A 13,347-nucleotide genomic window follows, 5' to 3' on the forward strand; every position below is an offset into this window, starting at 1 on the left:
GTCCTGGAAGATTTCCTAGAAAAGCCGTTACCGGTAAGTGTAACTGGTCATTTTTCACCTTAATGCATTCTATGCATTAAGGTGAAAAAACATCTGACACTGCCTGCGCCCCTAGCCCCCCCGTTTTACTTGCCTCACCCCTCAAAAGTCCCGCGCTCGTCCCCCGACGTCCTTACCACTGTTCAGCCTGGCCGCTGATTGGTTGGAGTGGATGGGTGGAAAGCAGCGCAGCCATTGGCTCACGCTGCTGTCAATCACATCCACTGACGCGGAGCGCCGGGGGGCGGGGTCGTGTGATACAGCGAGCGGCTATAGCCGCCGGCTGTATCACGGGAGCGTGCCCGCAGATGCTTCTCACCATGTGAGGGAGCTCACATGAACGTGAGAAGCACCTGCGGGAGGAAGCAGAGACAGCCGCCGAGGGACCCCAGAAGAGCAGGTTCGGGGCCACTCTGTGCAAAATGAGCTGCACAGTGGAGGTAAGTATAACATGTTTGTTATTTAAAAAAAAAAAAAAAAATTCACTTTACAATCCCTTTAAACACTAAATCCTTTTCTGACATTTGTTGGTTTCAAGTTAAAATCATAGAAAGCACCGACGGGGGAAGGAGCAGTAAAAAGTTTTGATGACTGATGCATGGTCCCACCAAGTGATAAGCCCAATCTGGGCAGAAGAAACATTCTGTAGAGTGTGTTTATCCATCAGGAAGAGATCAATTCATCAGTATGAATGTTGGGTATGCGAGTAGAAGGTATAGTCCCTCCTATTTGTTGGCTCCAGGGGTCATAAAGGTTTTTGCACTCAAAAAAGAGGAGAGCGCTCTGGATCTTCTTCTAAGCTTGTTGGTGGAAACGTAAACAGAGATGGCTACATCATTAAAATTGCTGAAAATAGCTCAAAACTCTGACCTTGCAAGGTCCTGTAGGCTCACTCTTTTTTTTGTGGGACATGGCTGACAGAGTGCCCAGGGATTTGAGCTATGTTGCGTGTGTTGTGTGAGGTGGGAGAGATCGCTGGTCCTTTGTTGTATGCTACCTGGCAGAACAGAGCTGCAGAATCACACGGCTATCTTGCTCCGCTGCTGAGTCATGCCCCCAATAAAAATCCTAATATAATACATTAAATGCATGTTCACATTTAACTAATATTTATATCTTTGTAAAATCACAAGGCCACAATAAATGGGAAGAAAGCTTGCAAAAAAGAAACAAATGCAGGCACCCTATCTAAGGACTGAAAAGCTGCAATTGGTCCACTGCTCTACTGACACCGTCCGGGGGCGTGACCGGATGTCAGGGTGAGAGGTCGCGGCGGGCTCAGACCTACCGCTCGCTCCAGAGACTAATGCTGCCAAGGTAGTGTGGAGGAGGAGGAGGGAAGGAGAAGCCGAGCGTTGTGGAGCCGAAAACGAGGGGACGCTGTGAAGCCGGTACACCACGAAAGCGAGATCAACGGTACACTCGGTTGTTCGAATGGCGCGACAGTGGAGATATGTGGAGGTCGCCATAGGAAGCTCTCCCATAGAGGTACATCGATCCCCACGTAAGAATCCCTGTGAGAGAGGGACGCAAAGCGAAGGGAGGGATTGAGCGATACCTCCCCCCCCGGTAGAAGAGACGTAAGACCCGAAGGTATGACTAGGAAAAGGGGGGTGGAGGAGGCGACCACACATAATGGATCACAAACACTACGTAGTTCCAAAGATAAGGCTGGCCACTCGACCGGGCGGACAGGCGTTGCTGCTGCCGCCGCTTCTAAACTGGAGCAATATGCCCATACGCCTAATCAGACCCCAAACCAAACACCTAGAAAGAACGTGCAAGTCGGAGAGGGGCGGCCGCAGAGTACTGCAGCCGTGCAAACGGTCGGAAGGAAAAGCCAGGGTTTGACGACCGAAATAGAGCCGACAAGTTTAAACAAAGTAATATGTGTGGCAGTCCGGTCGGACACTACGGGTGTAATGGGTGGAATATCGGAAGCACAAGCGTCCGTGAGTAATCTCTCCTTGGAGAGGGGGACTGGATGGGACACTGAGATAAGTACAGAAGGAGAAATTTGGGCAAAAGGTAAAGAACCATCACTAAAAGAAATTCTTTCTGCGGTGAATACATGTAAATTATCATTGGACGATGTATCAGACCAATTAAAGCAGATAAGAGAAGATGGGATAAATCTTAAAAATGAAGTACAGAAAACTGCGGCCCGTATATCAGATATGGAGGAGAGAGTCAGCCAGGTGGAGGATGAAGTACTCCCGTTGAAACAGGAGATGCAAATGATGAAGGGCCAGTTAAATTTGTGTATGGCTAAAATGGATAATATGGAAAATATTATACGCAGGAAAAATATCAGAGTTTTAGGTGTCCCGGAGAAAAGTGAAGGCAATAATCTTGCTGAATTCATGGAAATATGGATAAAGGATAAAGTAGGGAGTGAGAAGCTATCAAGATTTTTTGCAATTGAAAGGGCGTATAGAATTCCGTTTAGGATGGTGGAAGGAAGAAGTTATCCTAGACCCATAATCATCCAATTGCTGTCCTATAGAGATAAAGTTGCTATCCTTCAAAGAGCAAGAGAACTGCGTAACCTTGAATATAATGGGATAAAGATTTCATTGTATCCAGATTTTTCCCCAGAGTTGCAAGGACAGAGAGCTAAGTTCATAGAGTGCAAAAAGAAATTGCAGAGTCTTAAAGTGAACTATGCATTGCTTTATCCGGCAAAGTTGAGGGTATCAGCATTTGGGGAAAACATATTTTTTAATAGTCCAGAAGAAGTTAAGTCATGGTTGGAGGAAAATAAATGTCTGCTGCAACAGAGGGAAACGCTGTAGTATGAAAACAGAAAGAAAATGGACAATTTTTTCTTTTTTTCTGGACTTAGAGGGAACATCCCCATATTGCTCTGTTTGTCTCCTTCCCTCTCTCCTTCCCCCCTTCCCCCTTTTTTTTTTTTTTGGCAGAAATTTGGTTTATTGTTCGTTATAGAAATAAGAGTTATGGGAGTGGGTGGATAGGGTGAGCAGGTGGGGAGGATATATCACCCTGGGAGGTAAAAACGGTCATGTTGGAAGCCCCTTAGAAGGGCCCCAAGTGGGGCATGGGAGGGTTGGGGAGGGGAAAGAAAAAAGGGATGGGGAGTATGAATGGATGAATGATAGTGAGAGAAAGGAGGTTGAAAGGATACGAAAGGATATAGGTAGGCATGGTAAAGGATTATTAATTGCACAAGGAAAAAAAATATATCTATTTAAGTACAGAGTTGATGTGTGAAATTGTATTGAATATGTTGGTCAGGTAAAAGGGCACAAGAAAATGAAATTAAGAGAGGCACAAGGAAATAATATTGCTCAATTTATATAAAATGTGTGTAAAATGTGTATAAGAAATATGGTAAATATGAGATACAAAATATGTGTGGGATTAAAATCTTGGAGCACTGGGAAAAAAGAATTAAGCAAGGGGGAGAGCACGTGTGAAAACACAGAGAAAGCACGTAGAATGGAGAATAAAAAGTACGATATTGTGATTTAGGTCTCAAATATGGGAGTAAGGTAGGGAATTTCACTAAAGAGGTTAAAATTTGTTCTTGGAATATACGGGGGGTGAAGGAACAGTTGAAGAGACGTGCGTTATTTTCCATGGGGAATATGGGTAATTATGGGATGCTCTGTTTACAGGAGACCCACCTGGACCGTGATACAATCAGTGTGCTAAGACACAGAAAATATAGGATACAATATCACTCTACATACACTTCCTACTCAAGGGGAGTGAGTGTCTTAATAGACCCTGGGTCGGGTCTAACTTGCAGGCAGAGCATCATAGATGTTAAAGGGAGATATGTGTTCCTTTTTTGTGGTATAGAAGATAGAGTATGTGTGATTGCAACTGTGTATATCCCACCACCATTTAATGCAGAAATATTACATGAACTGCTGAAGTTTATAAAGGATAAGCCCGGAATCCCAGTCATAATAGCAGGGGACTTCAATATGATAATGGATCAAAAAATAGATAGGTTCCCACAGAAGGGCGGTAGTAGGGAGGGACCCAATGGGTTGTTATTTCAATTCTGTGAAGAAACGGGTTTTGTGGATATATGGAGAAAGTGGAACCCCTTAAAAAGACAGTATTCTTGCCACTCTAAGACGTACTCCACCTTGTCCAGGATCGATATGGTGCTGTGTAATGAAGAGGCGCTGGGGATGGTGGAGAAAGTGGAGTACGAGCCAAGGGGAATTTCGGATCATTCACCGGTAATGTTTTTAATGACAATAGGGAGAGGATGTAGTAGAAGGGAATGGAAGATAAACCCATTTTGGTTAGAACTAATGGATAACATGGAAGAGGTAAAAGAAAACTTAAAAGAATTTTTGAGTATAAATGTGGGATCTACGTCCCTGGGAATAATGTGGGATACCTTGAAAGCCTTCTTAAGGGGGGAACTAATAAAAAAGATATCGCAGATTAAGAAGAATGGGGCTGCAAAGGAAACAGAAGTAAAAGAAAGGATAAGGAGGTCAGAAGAGAGGTACATAAGGGCCCCCTCAGTAGAAAGTTCCAAGGAATGGGAGAAAAATCAGGTAGAATATAAAAGACTTATATGGGAGAAAGAAGAGAGGAAAAGGCAGTTTCAGAGGCAGTCCTTCTTTTGCGAAGGGGAACAAGTGGGGAGGGTATTGTCAATGATTGCTAAATCAAATAGCTCGTCCCCAATAATACCGGCGATATTGGACAGGGAGGGAGGTATGAGGAAGTCAACACCTGAAATAGTGGAAGAGTTTAGAAAATATTATGAGGAACTATATAAAGTTTCAAACTCTGAAGTAGAGGGGGAGATGCAGGAATTTTTTGGGAAAATAACATTACCTAAGTTGTCGGAGGAAGATAGGGAGGGTTTGGAAGCACCATTGACCCTGGAGGAGCTGCAAAAAGTAACAGCAGAAATGACAAATCAGAAAGCACCAGGTCCGGATGGACTGCCGATAGAGATTTATAAAAAATTTGGGGAGATACTTTTACCGGCTCTCCTACAGGTGTTCAATGGCGCTTTTGAAGCGGGACAGCTGCCGCAATCAATGATGGAGGCCACAGTGGTGGTCCTAGCAAAAGAAGGGAAAAACCAATTGGAGACCGCATCATATAGACCTATATCGTTATTGTGTTCAGATGTTAAAATTTTGGCAAAAGTACTTGCAACAAGGGTAAAAAACATAATATCAAAACTAATACACCAGGACCAAACTGGGTTTATCCCAGGGCGGTCCACAAATATGAATGTGAGACGCACTTATTTAAACATTCAGATTCCTTCAGAAAATAAAGGGAATAGAGCAGTCATGTCCTTAGATGCAAAAAAAGCCTTCGATAGTGTGGAGTGGCATTATTTAAGGAGGGTGTTGGCGGAATTTCAATTTGGCCCGAGATTTATGCAATGGATAAGAGTACTGTATACAGGCCCTAGGGCGAAAGTGAGAATAAATGGGGAATGTTCAGAGGAGTTCCGTTTGGAGAGGGGGACAAAACAGGGGTGCCCTTTGTCGCCCCTGCTTTTCGCCCTCTCGATGGAGCCTCTGGCAATAGCCTTGAGAGAGGCGAAGGATATTCGGGGGTTTAAAAGAGGGAATGAGGAGGAAAAGGTTGCCTTGTATGCAGACGATGTATTGCTGTTATTAGCGGACACGGGGCCTTCATTGGTGGCGGCAATGACCCTGATAAAAGAATTTGGGTATTTCTCCGGACTTTAAATTAACTGGGAAAAATCTACCCTCCTACCAGTGGATCCCCTCGATATTCCACTGCCAGTACAGGTATCCCAAATAGAAATAGTTAAACAAATGAAGTACTTGGGAGTGAATATGACGGCAGACCCAAGGCAGTATATAGCAGGGAACTTAGTCCCACTTATGTCAAAATTAAAACGTAAAATTAGAATATGGAAGAACCTCCCCTTGTCAGTAGCTGGTAGGTGCAACTTAATTAAGATGGTGTGGATGCCTCAAATATTATATGTTATACAAAACTCACCGGTTTGGATTCCAAAATATTGGTTTAAAAAAATGGAAAGTTTGTTTAGAGAGGTGATATGGAAGAACAATGTGGCAAGAATTAGCTTACAAGTACTACAGAGACCAAGGGAAATGGGTGGGATGGCACTACCTAATATGAGATACTACTTTCTGGCTGCCCAATTACAGTATATGAGGGGAGGTAACCTGGTGGCAGTGACAGGAAGCGGGGCTGGACCCCTGGGGAGGGATACTCCACATAATACGGTCGCGGAAGCCGTGGAAGCCGACTCATTTAGGACCAACTGCCCCACAGTCCAACTGATGGTAAAGTGTTGGGAGGAGGTAAAAGTAATATTGGGGTATAGAGGATATACACAATTCTCACCAATATGGGAAAATAAAAATCTAGGGGAAATTAAGAAAATGGGGAGATTAGTAGAATGGGATCGGAGCGGCATACATTTCTTAGTACAATTATATAAGGACGGGAGATTGAAAACATTTCAGGAACTAAGGGATGAATATGGGTTACCGGTTTATTACCTCCTTAATTATATACAAATCAAACATGCGCTAGAGGCACAATTCAGAAACAGGAAGTTGGAATGGAGTAAAATGCCTGCACTCAGGAGAATTATAAGTCATAATATATCGAAAGGAGGTATTTCAGAGATCTATAGGTACCTAAAGGGAACAGAACAAGAAGGGGTAATAGAGGAGGAAAAAAAAGCAAAATGGGAAAGAGAGGTGGGCCCAATATCGGTAGAACAGTGGGAAAAGGCTCTGGCATTGGGGGCGAAAGTTTCTTTATCTCCATCAAATAGCATATCTCAAATGTATTTAATCCATAGGGTATATTACACTCCTCTTAAATTGTATAGATTTGGGTGTAGACAGGATGCAGAATGCCAAAGATGTGGGGACCGAAGAGGAGATTTAATACATATGATTTGGCGATGCCCAAAATTATATAGATATTGGGTAGGAATAATAGGGGAAATTAATAAAGTGTTTGGGTTATCACTAGAAGTAGAAGCAAAAATATGTATAATGGGATTGATAGAAGAAGAGGAGGTACGAAGGGATATCCATACAGCAGTCATTAGATGCCTTTTTCAGGGGAGGAAATTAATTGCGTGTAAATGGCAGAGGAGGGAAGCGCCTACAGTAAAGGAATGGATGGAAAGGGTGAAAGATAACATAAAAAAGGAGGAATACATATATAGGAAAAGAGGTAATTATGGGAAGTTTGTTAAAATATGGGGAAAGTGGGGTGTGTAAAGGGTGAGTAAGTTACGAGAGTGATGGATGAAGGTGGGTATGAATGAGAGGTGGGGAGGGGGATGGGAGAAGGGAATGAGTAATTTGTTTAAGTTTGATGTTATTTTTTTCTTTTGTATAAATTGTGAATGGAATATTATTGGCGGAGGGAATGGGAGGGGGAGAGGGTTGACAGGGGGAGGGAGGATGGGATGGGGGGACAAGGGTAATTTGTTTGTAAGGGGAATTAATGTATGTGATTACTATGTGGCAATATTTGTAAACTTGAATATAAAGCAAATAAAATAAAAAAGTTTAAACTTTAAAAAAGAAAAGCTGCAATTATATGTAACATTTGTTTAGGGTTTAGATGTACTTTAACCACTTACCGCAAACTGCCATAGCTGTATGTCGTATTATACTGGGGTTATGGCTGCATATAGCTGCCATAACCATGGGATTTTCAGAAATGACGGGTGGTTCTCCTTATGATAAAAGTGGTCTCTGTGTGGCTGATTCGCCGCAAGATCACCCCCCCCCTCCCGCCACACTCCAGTCATCTCCGCTTACCGGAGCCGAGTGAGGGAAGATGGCACCCACTTGGCTCCATAACATTGGATGACGGAAGCGACGTCAAACGTCACTTCGGCCCAATGGACTTAAAAGGGAATTTCATTTAAATTGTTTTGCGTTTATGTGTAAATGTAAGATCTGAGGTCCTTTTGACCCCAGGTCTCACATTAAAGAGGTCCTGTCATGCTTTTATTTCTATTACAAGGGATGTTCACATTCCTTGTAATAGGAATAAAAAAAAAGTGACCTTTTTTTTTTTTTTTTTTTTAAAGCACAGTGTAAAAATAAAAAGTAAAATACATTTTTTTTTTTTCTAAATCCCACCAAGCTCACGTGCAGAAGCGAACCCATACATAAGTCACACCCGCATATGAAAACCATGTTCAAACCACATGCGAGGTATCTCTATGATCGTTAGAGAAAGAGCAGTAATTCTAGCACTAGACCTCTGTATCTTAAAACTGGTAACCTGTAAAAAAAAAAAAAAAAATGTAAATGTCGCCAATGGAGATTTTTTATTTAGATTTTAAGTGCCAAAGTTGTTGCCATTCCACAAGCAGGAGCAGTTTTGAAACATGGCATATTGGGTATCATTTTACCCTGCATAACATTATCTAAATTGGCCTAACTTTACTGTTGTCTTACACTTTTTTTTTTTATTAAAAAAATAAATATTTTTTTTTTCAAATATAATTGCGCTTGTAAGTCTGCTGCACAAATACGGTGTGACATAAAGTATTGCAACGACTGCCATTTTATTCTCTAGGGTGTCTGAAAAAAATATATATAATATTTGAGAGTTCTAAGTAATTTTCTAGCAAAGAATTCAACTGTTTTTTAACTTGTAAAAAAAAAAAGGCTTGGTCCTTAAGTGATTCAATTTATTAACTCTTTTATTCTACTTTATGACATAAGACAGACACAGGACTATAATCTGTGCTAAATATACAGTTTATACATGTGATTTTCTGTCTTTTCACATATCTGACATTGCTGTATTTATTATTTTGTTACTAAATGATCAGATTGTTTCACCTAGTTGTCCATGGATTGGGTAAATATGTTATGAGGTTCCAACAACTAGCTGCTGTACATGGATGGTAAATGGACTCAGCATTCATTTAGGCAGGACATTCAGATAGAAGTGTTGGAGCATGGAGCTATAATTGCCTCTCCCAGCTTCACTGTTTATTAGAACAGCTAACTTTTAACAAACACTAATTTCTAAACTTTTGTTTCAATAACACTTGACTGTCGTAATGAAAAGTGAAATGTAATGCATATTTTTTTGCCAGCTACATGGTTCAGTTACTATCTCATTTAACATGCAATAATGTCTATTTTAATTTGGGCAGAACATGAAATGCAGCCCTTCTACCATGATTTCTGATGTTCCTGGATTTAGAAAGATCCTTCCTCGTTCAGAATACATCCTGGTGCCTAAACCCCCTCCTGAAGAAGATGCAAGTCTGACCCATTTCAAGGAAAGTGCAATTTTGGCTCCTTCAGCTGCTTTGTCCCACAATGGACGGCAAAATGTCTATACTTTGGGGTCAGGACTTTCTGAACAGCTCATCGATCTAGAGGGACTCACAGATGAAGGCGCAAATGCAGTGCACGAAGTCTTACCTGGTGGAGTCTATTCCCATTGTGCTGGGACTGATAAAGTAGCAGGGGAGATTATCCTGGATGATGCTACTTTGGAGATTGGAGAAACAAGCACTTATCCAGCCACTAGCATGGTCATTGAGGAAGATGGAGGCCTTGCTATTTCAAGGTCAGACGTACCTAGAGGAATGTCTGTTGTCACAGTTATGGCCATCCAGGTAAGGGGACCAAATGGTTGTTTTTACCAACAGTAAATATGAAGTCTGGTTCTAAAAAAATAAAATAATAATTCAGATAAAATTGCAGAACAAACCTGAAGTAGTTGCTCATGGGGACCACTCATTCTTATATAATTTTCTCTGTCGCAATGTCTCCCACAGGACACAGAGGAGAACGCTACTCCATCTACACCCTCCCAGTTTATTATGTTGCCCATGACCAATCGCTCCATTACTGAAACCTCTCGCTCTATTAAACTGGTGAGTACTAGCATATTCCATACTTGGTTAATACATTGAGACGATTTCAGGTTGTTATAGCACTTTCCCATTTGTTTATGTTATTTGTATATTGTATTTTGCCAATAGTCCCATGTTTAAGACACAAAAGGGTAAATTCACTAATGCTTACTGCATGTGTTTTTATACAAAATATCTCATGCAATATGTAAACTGTCAATTCAGTACTGGTAAATATTGCAAATTTCGCAATTACCTGTGGTAATGCGGTAAACAAAATAGTACAGCTCCACCCTGACTCTAAACAATTCAATCGTAAATAATATACCAAAAACTTAAAATCACTTCTCATTTATAAAAAAAAAAGTGAAACCATGTTCTCACAGTGCATAGGAACAAATGAATTCCCAAATCATTTTAAACAAACAAATATATGTAAAGAATCATATAACGTAGTGAATTGCAATAAGAAATTAAATCAAAGTGATTGTAAGGGTTTGTTTTTTTATTTTAAAATAACAAACATATGCTTACCTCCACTATTCAGCTGGTTTTGCACAGAGTGGCCCGAACCCGGGGTCATAACCGCTTTTCCCACATGAGCGCATAATTCTGGTCTGTATTCTGCTTTTACTCCTCTGACACACATTCTCTGCAAACCATAAAACGTGTGAGTAACATAGAAAAGAAAAGGATTAGGGGTTCATTTACTAAAACTGAAGAGTGCATGATAACCAATCGGCTTCTAACTTCAGCTTGTTCAAATAAGCTTTGACAAAAAAAGTGGAAGATGATTTCTATGCAGAGCTGCATCAGATTTTGCACTCAGTTTTAATAAATCATCTCCATAGTGTTCACTGCATTTATAAAAAAAAAAAAAAAAAAGATAAAATTGTACTTGCATAAAACCATAGAAGATATTTGCATATAACATAATCTTCCAGCTTTTAGATGCATAACGTGATGGCATCATTGACTATTAACCACTCCTATATGCGTTATGTCCTACTCAAGACTTGTTCAGTACTACTGTGATGCCATTTTTTTTATTTGGAGTTGAGTCCTCCTTAAAATTCATACCAGACCCAAAGCGCCTTGTATAGATTGTGGGGTATCCCTGTGCCGGGTTGCAATAAGTTGCCAGTTGTTAGGATGCCAGTGATTGCCAGCTGCCTGACAACCAACATCTTTGAACTGGAACTGTCACATTTAGCAGTGGTAGGAATAGCGCTGCTAAATGTTTCACTTCCCTCTGCAGCCGAAGGTCTTATCTGTAATAAAATTAAGTGTTAAAAAAAAAAAAAAAATACATTTAAAAAAAACGCTAAATAAAAAAAAATTACCACATGCAGTATTTAACGTATGTTCTTTAGTAAATTGCTTGCCCTTGAGATAAATGCCACAAATTATTTTAACCCAAATATTGTGCTATATATCTCTTATTGAATTGACCCAAGGAGATCAGGCTCATAAAATTATCAACATAGGGCATAGGAGGATTATTCGCTTAAGATTTAAATGTGAACTCTAGCAGATATAAGGTACAATGTATTGATATATATATATATTTACACACACACTGTGTGTATATATATATATGTATATATATATATATATATATATATATATATATATATATATATAATGTGTGTGTGTGTGTGTGTGTGTGTGTGTATGTATGTATATATATAATGTGTGTGTGTGTGTATATGTGTGTATGTATGTATGTATGTATATATATATATATATATATATATATATATATATATATATATATATATATATATATATATATATATATATATATATATATATATAGCAGTGTTTGATGATCTATAGATATATCTGAATTTAGTATCAGGTGCTTATTCTATTCACAAAAAAAGGAGCATGCTAAAAGTCAGAGTCATGTTCTCATCTGTATTCTGCAGTTTTTTGGGGGTTTTTTCCAGTATCCGATTACAGGTGAGGGTAGAGCTGAAACCAGCCTGTATTATGTACTGTAACTACCGTAATAGAGAGTTCAGGTCACCAGCCTGATTGTGCTGTGCAGCAGCACTATATAAATCTCGGGACTGGCTGGTCAGAAATAAAAATACTTTCATTTATAAAAGTGCTTGCAAGGTTTTGTGGCCATTGTTTGTTTGACCCATTGGCATCAAACTCTGGCGTGAGTGACTGAAAAGCGAAACTGCAACATCCAGCTCTGCTACCAGCATTCTGTCAAAATCTAAGTAAAACTGCAGCAGTGAAAGATAAGGTCTCTCTTACCAGGCAGGGCTGTGCTGTTCAGCAGATCTGTGTAAATTTCAGGTCTGCATGGATAGATATACCAAGCCTTTCAAAAGTACAATGGCTCCCCTTTGTGTATTTATCTACTTGCCTTCAATTTGGCTCTAAAAATAACCAAATTTGTAGAATGGGGTCATGTGAGGTATGCTCCAGGACCAACTATACTTAGGCTTTCTATTAAAGTGGACCATAACTGTGCAATGTGTGTCAGCACAGCTGCTTGAATTTCTATCAGGAGAACATATGACAGGGTCACTTTGGAGATGGCTACCATTCCTTAGTAGGAACTGCCTTAACAAGGATTTTTTTGGCAGGATAACCAGGTAATGAAAGCTGCAGATATCAAAAGATTGAAAACAACATTTTTAATAACATTATCGTGTTAAAACTTCATTATGCATATGATTACAAGGCTTGGGATCCAAAAGAAGCTCTACTAGGACAGTGACATTGATTGAAAGTTTAAAACAGTTACCTGCAGGTGCCATAGTGTGTCTGCACTGTAGCACTATTAGCTTGGGTACTTTTAGGTCATGCCAGTCTATTAGGCCTCCAGTGTAATAATGTATGAGAAAATAAACAGTTCCTTTCTGTCCTGTAGGCTACCACGTACACCAGAAGAGGGCGAGGCAGCTGCACAAACCCCACCTGCACTTTTAGTTATGTAACTAGGCATAAACCTCCTATGTGTCCCCTGTGCAATCAGTTCCTTGGGGGAAAGTGGATTCCCAAGGTAAGCATAGTTATTCAGCTTTGAATAAAGTGATGATTGTAAAGCCTAGCATTTTTTTTATTTTTTTATTAAAGTAGAACTATAGGCAAATCGTTGTTTTCATTTGATAGAGCAAGAAAGGATTATAACCCTTGTCAGATTTTTTTTTTCTTTTTTTTTTTGCCAAATGTATCCCAATGTAGGGATTTCCCTTCACTTCCTGTCACATAGCCAAACAGAAAGTGATAGGAAATCCCTGCAAATCAAGGGAATTCACTGTTGACCCCCAGGTCACCAGAACTAGTGTCAGCATTGGAAGGTTTCCCCCTCCTATTTTTTTGGGACAAGCCAAATTTTGGGGTTTTCTTTTACTTTCACTTTCAATAATAATGGTAAAGAGGACAAATAGAGAGGGTGAATCTCCTTAAAA

General features: G+C 40.1%; 1 protein-coding gene across 2 annotated transcripts in view; it reads left to right on the plus strand.

Moving 5' to 3' along the window:
* Positions 1-13,347, plus strand: part of HMGXB3 (HMG-box containing 3) — a 93,286-nt gene that overhangs the window by 24,543 nt on the left and 55,396 nt on the right. For both annotated transcript variants that reach the window (XM_077474328.1, XM_077474329.1), the window contains exons 4-6: positions 9,203-9,673; positions 9,836-9,934; positions 12,807-12,938. In XM_077474328.1, coding sequence (XP_077330454.1) covers positions 9,203-9,673; positions 9,836-9,934; positions 12,807-12,938 — 702 coding nt within the window. The remainder of the gene's footprint in view (positions 1-9,202; positions 9,674-9,835; positions 9,935-12,806; positions 12,939-13,347) is intronic.

This window comes from Lithobates pipiens, unplaced genomic scaffold (genome assembly GCF_037356315.1).
Source record: "Lithobates pipiens isolate NorthernLeopardFrog02 unplaced genomic scaffold, aLitPip1_a1.2 Scaffold_8, whole genome shotgun sequence".
Classification (NCBI taxonomy): domain Eukaryota; kingdom Metazoa; phylum Chordata; class Amphibia; order Anura; family Ranidae; genus Lithobates; species Lithobates pipiens.